Source organism: Narcine bancroftii, chromosome 7 (genome assembly GCF_036971445.1).
Source record: "Narcine bancroftii isolate sNarBan1 chromosome 7, sNarBan1.hap1, whole genome shotgun sequence".
Lineage (NCBI taxonomy): Eukaryota > Metazoa > Chordata > Chondrichthyes > Torpediniformes > Narcinidae > Narcine > Narcine bancroftii.
In genome coordinates this window covers 134519874-134538853 of record NC_091475.1, presented here as the reverse complement: position 1 = coordinate 134538853, position 18980 = coordinate 134519874, and the positions used below count along the sequence as shown (strand labels likewise).

The following is an 18980-nucleotide window of genomic DNA, read 5'->3' as shown; positions in this document are numbered from 1 at the left end:
ACAAACATGTACATCAAGCTGTCAAGAGAAAGAAAATGATGAAATAAACTATAAACCCAAACAAAAGTGGGAACAAGATCTAAACAAAGATAGAAAAAATGAAATATGGGAAAAGCTAAGCTCCGGAACTATGAGAAATATAAACATGATACAATATAATTGGTTACACAGGCTATACACCACGCCCCAAAAGTTAAATAAATGAGACCCAACAGTATGAGACAGATGTTTTCACTGCAAGAAGGAAACAGGAACAACAGTACATGCAATTTGGGCATGTGAGAAAGTGCAAAAGTTTTGGGAAGATCTATATCAGGTATTAAATAAAATCACAAAAAGCAACATACCAAAAAATCTAAGTAATATAAGAAGTAAAGAATTAGGCCTCAAACTGGATGAAGCACAAAAAAGATTTATTATGATAGCCTTAGCTGTAGCAAAACAATGTATAATGTCAAATTGGAAATCAGAGGAAAGCCTGAGAGTAATGAATAAATATATTCCATTTGAAAAAATAACATATAATTTAAGAAATAACGTCACAGTATTTGAACAAATTTGGGAACTGTACATGGAACACAACAGAGAGGGCCTACCGTGGACCTCCACCCCCTAAAATGATAGAATGAGAAGAAGACGAAATGAACTGACCCAGTGTGTAAAAGTAGATGACACAATTTTCTTGTTTATTTTCATTGAGTGATGACATTGTTAATGGGTTTAATGTATTGTATATGTTGAATGTTTAGTGGGTGGGGAGTGGGGTGGGGTGGGAAGGAGGGAGGGGGGAAAAGGGGAGAAAATGACACTGTGTATATTCAAGAGGGAAATGTTTGTGTGTACTTTGGTTAATATGTTTCATAGTGTGAAATTTTTTTTTAAAATTATCGAAGAAAATGAAAGTTTACAATACATGAAGAAACAAAATGTGACGGATGGAATATTGCCTGCTAATGGGAAATATAGAATACAGTGTAGCATAAATAACTCCAGCTGGCAAGATGGAATGAGTGGCGTGTGACAGGAATTGATGCTCAGGCCTCAATTACTCAGATGAAAAAAACAAAACTTATGGTTGCTAAATTTGCTATTGTACAAAGATGGTTAGGAAAATAAAAAATAATGAGGACATGAATGAGGAGGCCTCAGAAGGATTTAGAAAGGTAAAGATTGAGAAAAGTCAAGTATAATGTGGGAAAATGTACTTGTTCATCTTGTCAAGTAAAATAAATGGTGAAAGCTGGAAGAGCAGAGCATTACTGTCTGAAGAAATGAGGTCAAAGGACTTACATCAGGCTACTGGAGCCTGACACATGAGAACCATATATCGGAACCAGGATTCAAGAATAGGCTGAGGGTAAGGAGGGCTCCCGAAGGGCACTTGATGCTGAAAGCTTCCTCATTGTGTCTGGGCTTGGGCTGACAATGAACTGAAATCTTGTGGAGCTGCAGAGGCTGCACTAGAGGCAAATCCATGGACACTCAGTGACTCTGTGGGGACTCTTCTTTTGGTTCTTTTCTCTGACTGTAAAGGAATGCTGAAGCTAATGACAAATCTTTATCTGCTTTATGGAAAACTAAGGCAATTTTGTGCAATTTTACAATTTTGATCATTATATAACAGTAAATAGTATCTGTATTTCTACTGTGTACAGTACTGATTTTCTTATTTACGGTGTATGTGAGTCCAGAGGTTTACTGGTCTAGGCTGATTGCCTTAAGAGGAAGATTTAGACAAAATAGAAGAATGGGGATGGAGGGAGGGTGTGAATGAATGAAATATGTAAGATCCTGAGAACCTAAGAAATAAGAGAAGGAATAGGTCATCTGGTCAATCGAGCCTGCTCCACTATAAAATAAGATCATGGTAGATCACACCGTGGACTTGGTTCCACTTACATGTCTATTCCCCATAACCCTTAATTCCCCATGTTCTTCAAAAATTTGGGTCTTAAATATATTTATTGAGGCATCCTCTACTGTTTCCTTGGGCAGAGAATTCCTCACAGATTTATTACTCTCTGGAAGAAGCAGTTCCTTCTTATCTCTGTCTTAAATCTACTTTCCAAAATCTTTTATGTCCCCAATTTCTAGTCTCACCTGCCAGTGGAGACAACCCCCCTGCTTCAAGTAGACAACATCTACCTGCTCCCCTGTATCAACTGCACTCATTATATCCTCAAAAAACTCCAGTAAGTTTGTTATACATATCCTGCCTTTTCTGAATCCATGAGGAACCAGATGGAACAATTTCTATCTAGATGCTTTGCTATTTCTTTCTTACTGATAGCTTCAAACATTTTCTCAACCATAGGCATTAAGTTAACTGTTATAGTTATCTGCTCCATGTCTATCTTCTTTTTAAAACAGTAGTTTTATATTTGCAATCTTGTAATCTGACTGAACCTGCCCAAAGCCCAGAGAATTTTAGTCAATTGCATCTGCTCTAACTTCTATTTCTTTCAGCACCTTGGGATGTGAAGTAATAAGCATGAATTAAGCTTGCTCATCACATGGTGTTGGGCTTCTAAATTCACTGTAAATGATGTTGCTACAGCACTGGATGTTCCTTTGATGGAATTTGGCTCCATCCTTTAGCCATTTTGTTAAAAAAAAAACAATGTTTACTTATTTTACAAAACTGCCTACTTTCCTTTTGACAATGGAAAATCCCATACAATATGTCTGCAGCTCTAATTTATACAATATTTTTGGACAAAAATTTGAATGAAGTGACACTTGCTGGTCTTTGCTATTTATAATCAAGCTGAACAGCATCTAGAGATGACTGCCAAGGCAGTGGTAACTCTGCATATCCAGAAGCTATAGCCAAACGTGCTGCTCCTCCATATCCTGTAGATAGATGCCAACTAACTCTCATTCTAATATGTTGAACAGTGTGAACTCATAAAGTTAAAATATATCCATTTCTCTCTAAGACTCGTATCAATTTTATCGTCTTAATGTTGCCAAACAAGCTCCTCGGCATTAAAAATTAACATTGATAATTCTCATTCCCTCAAATTTGAAATTAAGTATTAAAACACAAAAGTCTGCATATAGCATTTTTAAAGTAAAAAAACAATGCTGGAGAAATACAGCAGGTCCAACTGTGTACTTTATATAGCAAATATATGATACATAACCAATATTTCAGGCGTGAGCCTTTCATCAAGGTAAAATTATTTTGTTGAAACTTTTATTACTTTGTTTTTAAACTACTCTGGCCTGGAAACCCAGAGTACTGCTTTTGTGCAGTACTCAATTTTTTAAAATCAAAGATCAGCATAGGGGTCTGGTATTGAATGAGTTTATAGGAAAAATATTCAAAAAGAAATTGAAATGCACAAAGGACTTGCAAGCAGGATTAATGAGAATCCCAAAGCCTTTCATATGTAAGTGTATATCTGAAGCAAAAGGGGAGTACAGGGTACAGGATAAATAGAAATTCTGCCTGGTTGGCAGAAAAAAGAATCTCAGGATTCAATGTGATGTCATGTATGTTCTCTGACAATAAATTTGATCTTTGACTTTGGAAAAGGGTAGATCACTTCAGAGTCCAAGGTGAAAATCTATGTGGGGCCAGAGGATTCTAAATGAATACTCAGCATTGGTATTCACTAGGTAGAAAGAGGTGGAGGATGAAGAGTTAGGGGAAGGTACACTGATATTCCTGCCTGTGCCAGGAAGGTGGATGTATTGGCACACATTAAGATGGATAAAACCCCAGTGCCTGATGGAATCCATCCCAGGATGCTATTTAAGCATGTATTGCATGTAGTTCCATTCACCACACTATCAGGAGGATGTGACTTGGCTAATTTTGGTGAAAGGTGACGTGACTGAGAGACAAAATATTTTGAGGTGAAGAGTTAGGGTAGATAGCCAATGCCTGACAATTTATTTACTGGCTAGAGTGAGTTCTAGTTCATCTTTTTTTTTTAAATTTTTAAATTTTTCACACTATGAACCATACTGACCAAAATACAAACACATATTTTTCTCTTGAATATACAGTGTCATTTTCTCCCCTTTTTCCCCCCTCCCTTCCCTCCCTCCCTCACCCCCCTTCCCATTTATTCAAAGTTCAATCTATATGATACATTAAACCCGTTAAACAATGTCATCATTTAATAAAAATAAACAAGAAATTTTTGTCTTTTAGTTCTAGTTCATTTTGAACATTAATCATCTAAGCATATTTTTTTTAATGGATCAGGTATTTATCACATTATAAATAATGACAGTTGGCACAAAAGGCACTGCTTGGTTTTCCAATTAATAAAGTATATTATACATATTATTACTGCTTAAACTAAAACATAAAACATCTTTCCCAAACTCTTTTTAAAGGTGTATATTTGGTAACAATGTTAAGTCTGAGATAAAAATCAAACATAAAGTACCTTATTATCTTTTATTGTGTAATGGCACAGACTTTGTCTTTGGCCAAATCTTTTTGTAATTTCTATAGCATTGCGCTCTGGATCCACAAAAGGAAAATGAGCTAAGTCTCGTTGAATCTGTGGAAAAGACAGAGGACACTGCATGTCTTTGTACCACTTGATTCCATCAGCTTGAGGACAGTTACAGGACTCGTGGTACACATGGCCTAGAAGAGGAAACATTCATTTATTATTACCAATAACGTCCCTAATAAAATCTAAACAATATAAAATTGAAACAACAGAACATTCAACCAAAGAAACTACATATAGCTATAAATCCTTTTCTTATGAGCAATAATTAGAGAATAGAAGAATCATGATCTCATCAAGGCAGATGCCCAGATGTTGTTTTCTCTCAAAACAACCAAGGGCATAGTACACGGATAGGAGGTTAGTCCTTTAATCCTGAGTTGGAGAAACTAGCGTGCAGGATATCGCTAATTATTTATTAGATCAAATGAAACATCAGATGGATAACATAAATATATAATAAAAAGGCAAAAGATAAAAATTGGCAAATTCACTCGAAATAATTAGAAAAGAGTGTAGGAAAAGTGGGCACAACTTCAGGATTGAAAGGTTTCCACTTAGAACAGAAATGCAGAGGAATTTCTTCAGCTAGAGCAGGGGTGTCAAACTCAAATTCACGGAGGGCCAAAATTAAAAACTTGGACAAAGTCGAGGGCCGAACTAAATATTTATTAACAACATCTGCATGTTTTCTCTTCTTTCAACATATGTAATGTTAAACTTTAGGATATAACTTTAGGAGGATAATGTTACAGGTCAGGAGTACAGGTCAAGTTCACCCTTTGCTTGACCTGAGGGAAACCTATTTGGTCCCTGTGGAGATGTAGTCAGCATTCACAGGCTGTGTCCATTTTGGCCTGCATCAGGACTCAGCATTTCCTGCTCACTCCTCAGGCTCTAGGCCTCTATTCACCCTCGACCCACTATCCCTCTACCTGACCAGTCCTTTACCCAACCTCTACTCACCCCTCACTCCACTCGCTCTGCCTCTACCCATCCCATCCTATACACGCCCCTCTACTGCCTCTCCCCTCAACCTGTTCCTCCCTCTACTCGTCTCTCACCCTCTAATCACCACTCCCCTACTCGCCCTGCCCCTCCCCTTTTACCTCTTCCCTATCCACCCCTCCTTCTACTCATCCCTCCCTCTAACTGCCCCTCGCACCACCATAACTTCCCCTGCCCATTACTCCTCACCTACACCCTCTGCCCACCCCTGCTTACCCACCCACTCAGGCCCAGCGTGCTGCCGATCAGCCTTTGCGGAACAGTGGGGGCCATGCGCAGCCTGCCATGTCCGTTGCGCCGACAGGAAATCACAGGCACTCGCCAATCCGCTGCACCGCTTGACAGGTGGGAGAAGTGACTGGTTGTGCGGGGAGCCTTCCAACTGGCTTGCCGGCTGATGACATCGACAGACTTCTCGTGTTACAATTTTGTTTTCCCCGTTCTCAAAGTTTGCACAGTCGACCTGCAACACTCTTGCTCCCTCCGCGTCCCGTGGATCTGATGCCCGGGTGTTGCTAGGATTCCCAGCAGAAGGTTTGTGGAACTTTACCATTCTGGATTCCTTTTTGAGAATATTCTGGCCATCTTTTAAGGAGGGTGGTTTTAGGGGGGAGGGGATAGTTAGGGGGTGGGGAAGGATGTGCAATGAAGGGGGAGGATGGTGGGGGTGACATTACCAAAAAACAGCATTGGCTCTCGCTGCAGGGCGGGCCAGCTCTAATACATTTTTGAAATGATCTTGCGGGCCAAATATAATTATATCGCAGGCCAAATTTGGCCCGCGGGCCAGAGTTTGACATGTGTGAGCTAGAGGATGGTAAATCTGTGGAAATTGTTGCCACAGGCGGTTATGAAGACTAGGTCATTCTGTGAATTTAAGGCAGAGATTGATAGGTTCTTAATTAGCCAGGCATCAAAGGTTATGGGGAGAAGGCCAGGCAGTAGGAAGAAGGCCAGGCTGAGTGGAAAAATAGATCAGCTCATGATTAAATGGTGGGGCAGACGCGATGGGCTGGTCTATTTCTGGTCTTATTCTTTATGGTTTCATTAATTATACTGAAAAGTATTATTATTGCTACAGATCATCATCAGAGCTCCTGATGCAGGTTCATGGAAATTAAAAAAAACAGGAGCTCAAGTTAAAAAGCTTATGGTAAAAAGACTAATTCTCTTTCTTCACATAATAGTTTGATGCTTAAATAATCAGAGGTTATGGTAGGCTTATACAGGTACATGATATTAACTAAACCTCATTTAGAGGAAAGTTGGCAACATCAGACTTAAAACTTAACAAAGAGTATTACACTTTATAAAAAATACAGCAGAGAATCAACAAGGTGTTTGTGTCCTGGTATGAAAAAATACAAAGGAAGACTTAAAAGTAGTATTTTTTCATTAATATGGAACATATTATAAATAATACAATTTTTAAAATAAAAGCCATCTGATAGCTTCAATTATTGAAGTAAGGGATTAGAAATGTATTAATTAAGAAGGCATAGAGGTCTGAAAATTCTCACCAAGAATATTGAGACTTTGGAGGTAAACAAGAAATCTGCATATGCTGGGGTCTCATGCGGAACACAAAAGTACAGGAGAAACTCAGCAGGTCGAATCCATTGCTTTTTCCTTTCTATGAATGCTGCATACCTGCTGAGTTTCTCCAGAAGTTTTCTGTGAGACATTAGAATTCACTTTCATGGTAGGAAAATTGCCAACATTTAAAATTAAGATTAAGATGACTGAAGGAAAAGGAGTTGAAAAAATATGAAACAAAATAAATAATTATGATGTGAATGATTTGCTGAAGTAAACACTATGTGTTATTCTAAAATAGTGTACAAGATATGGACATTGCTGCCAAAGACAATTTTTGACTATTCACAATTATTCTTGAGAGGTTATGGTTTACCATCTTCTTGAACCGCTATGCTGTATCTATAATACAGTTAAGTTACTTTATAAACATCAGATGATTTTTATATATATAATGTATAATATATATACTTTTTACATACACTTTATATATATAATATATTATTATTCTAAAGACAGTAGTGAACATAGAGCTTCATCTTTATTAGATGTAAATTATCCATCAGTCACAGACCAATACAGCCACAATATCATTGTGAATAGTAATTCTTTATAGGACTGAAATTTTGCTAGATTGTCACTCCCACATTAAAGAAGTTCCTCTGACAGTGTCCATCCCATTTAGGATTGGAATCTACCTAGGGAGTTTTGCAGTAAAGATACACGAGAAATCAGGAAGTTAAGATTTCCAAATAGCAGAGCATCTCAAGAGAGATATGATGCCAGGCTCTGATCCTATACTGGCTTCAAGTTGGATCACAGACAATGCAGCAAAGTTATAGACAATGCTTCTCATCTCCAAGCTTAAAAGATAAAAAGACTGGTGAAAACACTTTGGAAGGTCTGTAATCCATCACACCAGATTTCCTATTTTTGTTTCTCCATTGAGAAATCCATGCCCTCTAAAGAAATTTAATGTTCACCTGTTTTTTCCAATCCCCTTCACATATCATGTCTTCCCTTAATACTTTACCAATATTAAACCATCTGCTAAAAAACATAAAATTGTGGCCGGATAATTCCACAAATAAATTATTTTCTCTCTTCCTAGCACAACTGTAAACTGAATGCATGATACAAACATCATCTTTTTGCAACACGTGTTGGTTCTCATCACTCTCTGGCATCAAATATTAGAATGTCATTGTAATCTTTCAAATTTCTGACTTTTTATTTTTGATCTCAAATCTGTTTGATCAGATCTGTCTGGTCTGGGAAGAGTTATTATATAAAATATGTTATAAATACATCCTTGTCATTCATGTTAAGAGTAGCATAGTGGTAGTAATAAGTAAAATTTGAATCACCATGCTTTTTAGCTTGAACTCAGATGAACTCATTCACCTGGCTCTGCTTTCCATTTTCAAAAATTTTGATATGAACAATAAACAAATATATTAAAACAATGAGTATTGAATGCACGGGTTTAAAATAAAGATTACATTACATCTGCGTGCCTTTAATAAATGATGTAATGCCTTCTAATTCCTCTTCCCAATGAAATATATTTAGTCTTGATTCACCATATGCAACAGCCAGGAGATCAAAAATAAATAATACATTTATGTGGTGAATGTCAAAATTGGCAGAGATGGTAATTATGTATAGTGTGAGAAATGTATTATGTATGTATGTGTGTGCACCGTGGCCAGAGAAACCCGAATTCATCTTGTTGTATATGTAGTCAGGTGACAATAAATTTGCTTTTGATCTGTGGAGAACCCTTCATGTGTAATTGCTTTAGGTTGAGGGAGAATAAGTCTAAAAGGCATAGGTTAAGGTGAGAAAGAAGAAATTTAAAGATCTAGAGGGCAACTTTTTCACCAAGGGCCAGTTTCCGTACTGTTGAAAAGTATGATTGAGTTGCAAATACGATGAACAGAGAAGTCAAAAAACATTTACTTGTATCTCTTCAATGATACACACAAATAACTGAGAAATAACTGCCTTCATGACAAATACCATCATTAATGTATAAACTAGCAAGTCAATGATTAAAATAGACAGTTTTGCTAATCTCCAGAACCTGCTAATCGATTCACTTTGCCCAATCTTCTAAACACAAATAGCATCTCAGCAAAAGATCTTCTGTTATTATTGAAGACAATACTATTGTTGTAGTCTACAACAAAAAAAACAATGCCTGCATCCATGGAGGAAAATGGACAGTCAGCATTTCAGGTCAAAACCCCGATTCAGGACTGAGAGAAGAGAGAGAAAATGGGCAGGCAGCATTAAGGAGAGTGGGAGGGTTGTGGGTGATAGATGGACTCAGGTGGGGTGAAGCATGGATGAAGCCAGGTGGGGTGGAGTTGAAAGCAGTGATAAGTGGAAGCAGACAAAGGGAAAGACACAAAAGGGAAAAATGATAGGAGAGAGGGGAAAATGAGGGTGGAAACAGCTGCTGAAGGAGGAGGTTGATGGAATCATAAAAGAGAGGAAAGCTGGCCTGATGGGAGCATTGGAATATAGTACAGCACAGAAACATGTGCTCTGGCACACAACATCTGCGCCAAACACGTCACGCAAATTAAATTAAAAATCTGCTGTTTCCACATGAAACACATCTCACTATCCCTGAATATTCATGTGTCTATCTGGAAGTGTCTTAAATGCTACTATTGTGTCTACTTCCAACACTGCTCCAAGTGGAGATTAGGGTGTGTGGGTAGTGAGTAGGTTTGGAAGAGGAAAGGAAGAGGGTAACAGGGGTTAGGAAAGAAGGGTGTGTGTGAGAGAATGTAGGTGGATGGGAAAGAGAGAGAAAGGGACAGAGTGGGAAGGGGATAATTGAAAATAAAGAATTTGATGCTCATGCTGCTGTTTCGTAAACTTACCGGGCTTAGAAAAAAGAAATATTATCATACCCGTAAGAGATGTTTATATCCATGGGTAGGCAGAAAGGGAAGAGCAAACAAGGGAACAGATTCACATGCACTTCCTCCAACTTCATCCACTGCATTCAGCCCTCTCAGTGTGACCTCCACATCAGCAAAAACAAAAGCTAACTAGCCAACCACTTGTCAAATACTTGTGCTTTGTCCTCATAGACCAGCTGAAGCTCCTGGTTTCCAGCCATTTTAATTTCCCCCCCATTCCCATACCAAGCCATCTGTTCTTGGCCTTCTCCACTGTCTGTGTGGTGTCCAAAAACAAATTTTTAAAACTACACCTCATATTCACTTGGGCAGCCTGCAACTCCATGGCATTAACACGGAATTTCCAACTTTAAGTAACAGTTAAGTAATTTTGAGCCCATATTTCTCTCCTTCCCATCCACCTAGATCCTCTCAAATTTCTCTGCTCCAAAACTCCTACCTTTACAGTGCTTTTCCCTTCTCTACCTGCCTACCACTCAAAACACATCTCTCATTGCACCCCTCCCTCACTTGTTCCCATCAGCCTCCATCCCTTTCCTACTTGGTTCCACTCACCTTCCTTCATCCTCCCCTAACCCCTGACTGGCTCCATTACCCTCCTCCTTTTAATTTTTTCAATTTGTGTGCTTCCCCTATTGCTGTTTCCCAACTCTACCCCACCTGGATCCACCTGTCTATCACCCTTCATCCCACTTTCATCTACCTATCAACCACTGAACACTTCCCCTCTCTTTCATATTACCTGCATTAAAAACTGCATGTATTCCTCTCCTTTCTCAGTCTTGAAGCAGGATTTCAACCCAAAGCAGCAACTTTCCATTTCTCTCCATAAATACAGTTGGACCCACTAATTTCCTCCAGCAGTTTGTTTTTTTTGCTTCTGTCACTATTAATTAGTTGTCCTTTAAACTCATTAACCGTATAACCATTTACGGAGCAGAAACAGGCCATGTTGGCCTTTCAAGTCCGCACTGGTTCACTAGAACAACTCCACTAGCTCAAACCTCCTGCTTTCCGCCAATAACCCTCCAAACCCCTCTCCTCCATGTACACATCCAACTTTCTCTTAAATGAGGGACAAAATAGAGACGAGGCAAGATGATGTTACATTGTAGAAAATTAGGGCTGACAATTTTTAAAAATATATCCCTTTAAATGATCTGACGACACCTAACACAATGAAAGAAAGTGTAACAATTTAATGAGTAATCAAATAACTGCACTTGATAAATGGTTACTCGAGATTTTGACAGGTTTTTCATAATATTCTTACTTTCCTTTAGCCTTTTTTCTTCTTACTACTTCCAATTTTTATACCCCTTTTCTTTTTATGTTTCCTTATGTGAACTGACACTAAATCGCATTATTTTCTCAATCTTTGAATCTCATAGGCTAATATCTCAGAATGCCTGGCTATCCTTGCCATAATTGCACACATTTCCAGCAAGTTAGTGAACTAAAATTGGAAATGGTCAAATGATGTGCTCCACAAGCTGCAACTTGGCTGTGATTTCTTGGAAATATTATACTGTTTTATCAATATGTTTATGCACTGGCAATATTGAACCACTGTGATGTACTATAATTATACAAACAAATATCTCAAGTACCTTTTAAAAGATACGGTGACTGAGCAACATGTGCATCGCGGAATTTAATTTCAATGACCAGATCCCTGTAACTTGAATACATTCTGTATCTGACAAGGAAAGATCCATCCTTCCGGTCCAATACTTGCACCCATATGCGAGTGAATTCCTCACCCAGGGAATTAATGTTCACTGTAAATGTATTTTCACCTGGTGAAGAGGTAAAACTACAGGGAAAAATAAGATACACAGATAACAGTGCAAACATTTATACATTCACATGGTTAGAAACACATTATGGATTAATGATTCTTTGCAGCTTTTAGCCACAAAAAAAAGTAGAACATCAAAACCACAGAGAACCATGCAAATATATTGATCTTTACAATACTTTTAAAATATCAATACATGAATTTCATCAATGTTGACTACACAGGTAAACAGACATGCTCTAATATTGTAATCAATTACATTAAACAGAAAAACTTTAAAATTGTAAATTATTCTAAGCCTTGGTGTAATTAGTTGACCAGTACTTCTTCCCAAATTAGAAAGATTGTTTATTAAACACTGTGGTATTTTAACAGTCAGTGTAGCTACTCTGATTAGATTACTGGTTAACAATGTCCACACCATATTACTAATTATTACAAAGCATTTGGTGCAATACTTGCACCACTCAACAATGTGTTCTTATTTGAGAATATACTATACAATTATTAAAAACACTTGGGAAAAATACAGATGTTTCAGTCAACAATGTTTTAACAAAATAGCAATTTTTCAAAACAGAAAATGTAATTCTGGAAGAATGTTGATGTTCATACCCCACTCTAGAATCTCAGCTGACGTCCATCATAATTCTGAGGAGTTTTAAGCTGTGTTTATACTAAGGACACCTCGCATCACCGCGATTTTTTTGTCGCTCGCATCACCGCGCATTTTTGGACTACCTGAACTGTTTCTACCGACCGATTGAATAAGCGGTGATGCGAGGAATGCGAGGTGATGCAGGGCAATGTGAGGTGACCAGGAAGTCCGATGAGCAATTGAAAACCGCAGGTGAAAAATCACGACTTCCAGTAAGTCACCCGCGGTGTTTCCACTGCGAGGTCGTCCCTCGCATCACCCCGCATCAACCACCTCAAAAGTAGGACGCCGGAGCACCTCGAATCGCCGCACATCGGCCACAACCAGATGTGTTTACAGTGCGGCCAGATTCGAGGTGTCACCGCACATCACCGCGCTTCACCTCGCATCACCGCGCTTTTCCCGGCTCAGTAGAAACACCACCATTGACAATTGGAATGTAACCCACCCCCCCCCCCCCCCCAACCTTGAGATATGCAGGCCAAAATGTGTCCATTTTGGTTGGCAAAAAAAAAATCCTACAGTATTTATTCTGACCTTAGTGCACATTTCACCTACACACCTAAAAAAAAATTGAGTATGCTCCTTCTGCTCAGGCCTAAAATATGTTTATATCTCTAACAACTTTCCAAAGTCAGTTTAACTGGAAATTTATCTGATTGCCATTTGGGGATCTCTTCTTTTCAAAAGTTGTTTATATTGTTTCAGAAAATTCTGATGATGAATTTATTGAAAAACTCTAATAGGAAGCTAATTGAACTAAAAGAGACAATACATTAAATATTCACAATAATCCAAATGCAAAAAAAAAGTGACGCAATAGTGAGGACAATCTATTTTTAATGTCAGATCAGTCCATGACTCATGTAACAAGGGAGGTTCAGCAGCCTGACAGTTGTTGGAAAGAAAATGTTCTTACACCTAGAGATGCTGGTTTTTAGTTTTCTATACAATTCTGCCTGAAGGTAGCAGTGAGAAGAGGTTGTGACCAGGGTGGTGGAGATCCTTTTTGATGTTGGTTGCCTTCTTGAGGCAGTGCCTCACATAGATGTATTCAATGGATGGGAAGTTGGAGGCTGCGATGGACCTAGCTATGTTTACTACCTTCTGCAGCTATCTGCATTCCTGGGCAGTCAAATTCTAAACCAGGCTGTAATTAATTGTGAAGTGTTTGATGTGCCCTGAAGTTACAAAATAAATGCATTTTATTAAAGTTGAGAAAATTACTGGAAATTTGGGACAACACATGCTTGAAGAGGGGGAAAATTGGGGGCTAGGGCAAGAGGGCCAGGATGTTAGTTGTATCCAAACACTGGAAGACGACATTTCATTTTTTATTTCTATTTTTTTCTAACAACAATGAACACATTTTGTTATGCAAATTTAGTGGACTCCATTTTCAAAAGGCATTTGATCAGGAGCACAGATTGAAATGTAATTTCGATGTAAATGGGCTGCTTTGGTGGGATACTCCAACTATCAGTATTCTGCCCTCAGGAATTTAGATGAGACATGAATGACATTGTACTTAAGTTTGTTGAAAGTACCACTCTGTATATCGGAGGATGAGACACCAAGTTGGTGATAGAATATTGGACTAAGTTCATATGGCAACTAGCATTTTGTGAGAAAATGTAAAAAGAAATTTTTTCTTTAAATGTGAAATAAGAAAATGTTGATGTTCATCAGAATTAAGATGTGTTGGCACACAAATAGCAAAAACATTTTCTTCAAAGAATTGTTGAAGGATCTCAGCAGGTCAGACAGCATTCATGGGTAGAATTGTTTAATCAATTATTTTGGATCACGACATTTTATTAAGATGTAGGAAGGGGGTGATATTATGTATAAAAGGGGGAAAGAAGCTAGGAGAGAAGCCCAGAGGTGATAGAACAGAAGGTGTGAGAGGTGGAAAGACAGGTAGAAGGAGAGCCTACGAAGAAGGGGGAAGGGGGAAAGAAAAAAGTAAGGGGGAGAAAAGTAAATTCACGAGTCAGTCAAGAAGAGATTGAAATGGCACTTCCCTAGTTTGGATCCAGGCCAGCTCAAGTCTTCTGTACAATAAAGCTTATTGTTCCCCTCAGTCTTTGTCAAAAAAGAATTTATTTAAAAAAAAAAGGGATTGAAATAGTGAAACGATGTGGGGGTGAAGTTTAAAATTAGAAAAATCAACATTTTTGTTGATTAGGGTTCAGGTTATCCAGGAGAAAGATTGGTGCATTGCTCCTCAAGTTTATATTTGTCCTCACCCTGACAATAAATGAGGCAAAGAACAAACATTTTGCTGTAGGAATGGTTAGGAGAGTTAAAATGATCAACTGCAAGAAATTCAAGTCCAGATCCACAATCGGAACTTATGAGTTTGGTGAAGCGGTCACTCTAGCTGTTTGGTCTCACTGATGTAGAGTACACTGAAAGTAGTAGATTAGGTTGAACAATGTGCATGTAAAGCCCTGCTCACCTGTAAATTCCGCTTGTCCTCAGCTTCATCCACAGTCAGGATAGCAAATTTAAACTTAGGGACACATCATATTTCTCCAGGACAGCCATAAACTAAACATCATTGATATTTATAATTTTATGTCACACCATCCCATCTGGTTCTGTTATTTCCATCTCTTCTTGAGTTTCTCCTGTGTTTATTTCCACCCCCAACTTTCTTTCCCTCCCTCTACTTGTACCTCCATCTCTCCCTCCTTCAATTTTCCCCCCTTTATATATGTAATATTACCCCCTTACCTCTAGTCTCAATGAAGGATCAAGACCCAAAGTGTTGACTTACCATTTCTACCTACGGATGCTGTTTGACAATGAGTTCCTCCAGCAATTCTTTGTCTGCTCAAGATTCCAGCATCTACAGATTTTATTTTCTCACTGTGACGTGATTGATAGTACTCGGAGACTTGTGTGGACCACAAACATGCTTTTTATTAGCTTACAATTAATGGCTGGTATCTAAAATGGTCTTCAGGTAAATTGGAGGTAAGGCGGGAAAACAGTTTATATCGGGACCGATGGGGGCAGAGCCAAGAGGAGGGGCTGGTTGTCTGATCTACCTATAGACAGTGAAATCCAGTTCACTGCATTCACCCTTTCCTTCAGAAGAGAACCTGTGGGTGAAAACAGACCATGTTCAGCAACACGAGCTTTTTAAACAATTATTTACGTTGAGTCTGTCTGGGGGCCTGGTTATTCTGATCGAGTGCCTTAGTATTGGTGGATTTTGCTCTTCCAGAACTTCCTGTGCCTCCTGTGGGACTTGGATACTGGGATTCAAAGAAGGACTCGGGGGTTCAGGATCCAATGTTTGCATGGTTGGAGCCATGTAATCTGGAACCCTGCACGAGATATTTGCAGGTTCCAGGCCTATTGTGGGCATTGGGACCTCAGTTCCTGAAGGTAACAGGATTGAGATGGTGTCCTCTCTGCCATCATAGGCATACATCGGGTTTGTGCACAGTAGGTGCACTCTCTCGACCAGAGGATCCGTTTTGCTTCTCTTCACATGCTTTTTCAGCAGGACTGGTCCTGGTGTTGTTAGCCATGCTAGAGATCCCCGATGTGGATTTCCTTGGGAATGCAAACATTAGTTCATGAGGACTGACATTGGTTGCAGTGCAGAGAAGCAATCTTATGGAGTGGATGGGCAGAACCTTTTGCCAGTGTGAAACTGGAAGGCCTTTAGACCAGAGAACTAATTTCATAGCTTTCCAAACTGTTGCATTCTCTTTTTCCACTTGTCTGTTTCCCCCGGGAGTTGTAGCTAGTCATCCTACTTGAGGTGATGCCTCTTACGAGCAGGTATCTATATAGCTCTTTGCTCATAAATTATGAGCCCTAGTTACTATGAATATAGCTGGGATACCCGAACATGGTGAAAATGGATGCAGAGCTCTGATGATTGTGGTGGTGGTGTCTGGGCAGGTGATGGTGGACTCATAAATAACATTTAAGGAAGGGAACCCTTGAAATTGACGGCAAGTTGTTCGAAAGGGTGGGAAGCTTTTATCAGGTGCGCTTTGTCAGGGTGGTAGAAGTGCGGTTTGCACTCAATGTAGACCTGGCATGACCTGATGTCTTCAATAGAGAAGGGCAGGTTGTGTGCCTTGATGAAGTGAGCCATGTGGGTGATGCCCGGGTGGCAGAGCATGTCGTGAATTGACTGCGACTGGCTGTTGTGTGCAGCAGCACATCTTCCTTGGGATAGAGCATCTGGAGGCTCATTGAGTGGACCCGGCCTGTACACTATCTCATAGTTATAGGTGGAGAGTTCAATCCTCCACTTCGCAATCTTGTCATTCTTTAGAATGCTACAGATCGCTGATCAGTGAGCAGTGTAAATTTTCTGCTAGCCAGGTAGTGCCTCCAGTGCAATGGTTTGAGCCTCTTTCTCCACTGAAGGTTTTCGGAGCTCATGGCCTCGAAGGGTGCAGGAATAGAAAGCCACCAGCCTGCCCGCCCTTTTAAAGGTCATGGCCAGAGCTATGTTGGAGCATCGCTCTTCCACCCCATGCATGGTGTCCTTAGCGATGTAGCTCCTGACATAGCTAAAAGCCACCTGGGCTTCAGCTGATAATAGAAAGGAGGTGGATTTTAAAAGGGGGCGGACCTTGTCAGCGTAATAAGGTACCTACTGGGCGTAGTATGAGAAGAAGCCCAGGCACCACCTTAAAGCTTTCATGGTCCTTTGAATCAGGAGGTCTAAAGGAGGGTGCATACGCTCGGGGTCTGGGCCAATGATGCCATTCTCCACCATGTAACCTAGTCTGGAACACACACTTACTGACATTGTATGTGAGGTTCAGGGATTTGGCTGTGTGGAGAAACTTCTGAAGATTGGGGTCATGGTCCTCCAGATTGTGTCCACAAATGGTGACATTGTCGAGATAGGGGAAGGAGGCCTTTAACTTGTACTTATCTACCATTTCATCCATCTGCCTCTGGAAGTCTGAGTCCCCATTCGTAGTACCAAATGGGACTCTCAAGAACTGATAAAGCCATCCGTCTGCCTTGAATACTGTGTAGGGACGGTCCTCGGAACAAATCAGTAGCTGGTGATGTGCAGCTTTCAGGTCAATGGTCAAATAGACCCGGTACTGTGCAATTTCATTCACCATGTCCAAGATTCAGGGGAGAGGTACGCATTCAGGAGTGTGAAGCGATTAATAGTTTGGCTATAGTTAATCACTAGCCTTGACTTTTCTCCCCCTCTCACGACTACCACCTGTGCTCTCCACGGGCTGTTGTTAAGTTCAATTATTTTTTTTCTTTAAGCAGCCGCTGCATTTTGGCTCTAATAAATTCTCCATCCCCTGCACTGTATCGCTTGCTCTTTGTGGCTATCGGCTTACAGTCAGGGGTTAGGTTCTGAAACAGTGGGGGGGGAAGGTTTGATATTCAGCATGGAGAGACCACTTGTAGTATCTGGCTTTTGGGATCTTTTGTTCTGCACCGTGATTGAGGGGAGTGGGCCTGAGTGCTCCATTGTCACACTTTTAAGGTGAGACAGGAAGTCTAGGCCCAACAACACAGAAGCACACAAATCCTCCAATACACACAATTGGAACTAACAAAATTTTCCCCCCTTTTACAGTTAAGTGTACTGGAAAAATAACACTGAATAATCACCGAATATGATTGTGACTAGATAAATATGGTAGTCCATTGGATAAACCATTAAGTTGTACTGCCAAGTAGTCGCAGAGTTTATAAAGCTCTCAGTTGTTCAGCTGGTGTGGTTTTGCCTGGTCGAGGATGACTGATGCCAACATTTCAGAGGCTACATTGGTCTCCCTGTCGACGTCGTCTTGATCCGAGGGCTGGGAAGATGGTGTAGGAGCAGCAAGATGGCCACCGTTCCTGCCGTTGCTTCACTTCCAGATTTCCTTGATGCTTCACTTCCAGTAGCGGTTCCCACCATGAGGTGCAGCAAGATGGTGGCGGTGATTAGCTTGGAGAGGCAGTGACCCGCACTTCTGGGCTTGAGCACAAGATGTATGACGGTTAGGGGATCGTGCATGTGGTTGCCTTCCTGGGGTTCCCCTTGGCCTGACAGACTTTTGCCCAATGCCCCCTCTTACCACATCCTGAACACACGGAATCCTTCGTGGGGCATCTGGCGCGGGGGTGTTTGGCCTGGCCACAGAAGTAGCATCCCTGGTTGAGCGTGGCTTCAGTAGTCGGTACCGGGGATGGCTGTGCTCTGCAGGCCTGGTCTTCCGAAAAGGTGCCACTTTCGTTAGAGAGGTTGTCTGCTCCGAGTTGGGCCTGTTCAAGATGGCAAGGTCCATCTTCCCCATCTCTAGAAAACACGCTTTCATACGTTTACAATTAACGGCTGGTATATACTATGGTCTTCAGGTTAATTGGAGGTAAGGCAGGAAAACAGGATTTATATCAGGACGATGGGGCAGAGCCAAGAGGAGGGGCCAGTCATCTAATCCACCTACAGACAATGAATTCCAGTTCACTGCACTCACAAGACTTAGGCATTGTTCAAAAATTATTACCTCCTTTTGAATTACTAAATTCATTACTTCAACAGTCTGTTGGGTAGTGAT

At 40.1% G+C, this 18980-nt stretch overlaps 1 protein-coding gene across 7 annotated transcripts in view; it reads right to left on the bottom strand.

The window, feature by feature from the left end:
• The window catches only part of poglut2 (protein O-glucosyltransferase 2), a 96444-nt gene that overhangs the window by 71327 nt on the left and 6137 nt on the right, over positions 1-18980 (bottom strand). For 6 of the 7 annotated variants that reach the window (XM_069890702.1, XM_069890697.1, XM_069890700.1 and 3 more), the window contains exons 2-3: positions 11572-11777; positions 4407-4612 (exon numbers count right to left, since the gene is read on the bottom strand). In XM_069890702.1, coding sequence (XP_069746803.1) covers positions 4407-4612; positions 11572-11777 — 412 coding nt within the window. The remainder of the gene's footprint in view (positions 1-4406; positions 4613-11571; positions 11778-18980) is intronic. The other variant, XM_069890703.1, reaches the window with a different exon arrangement.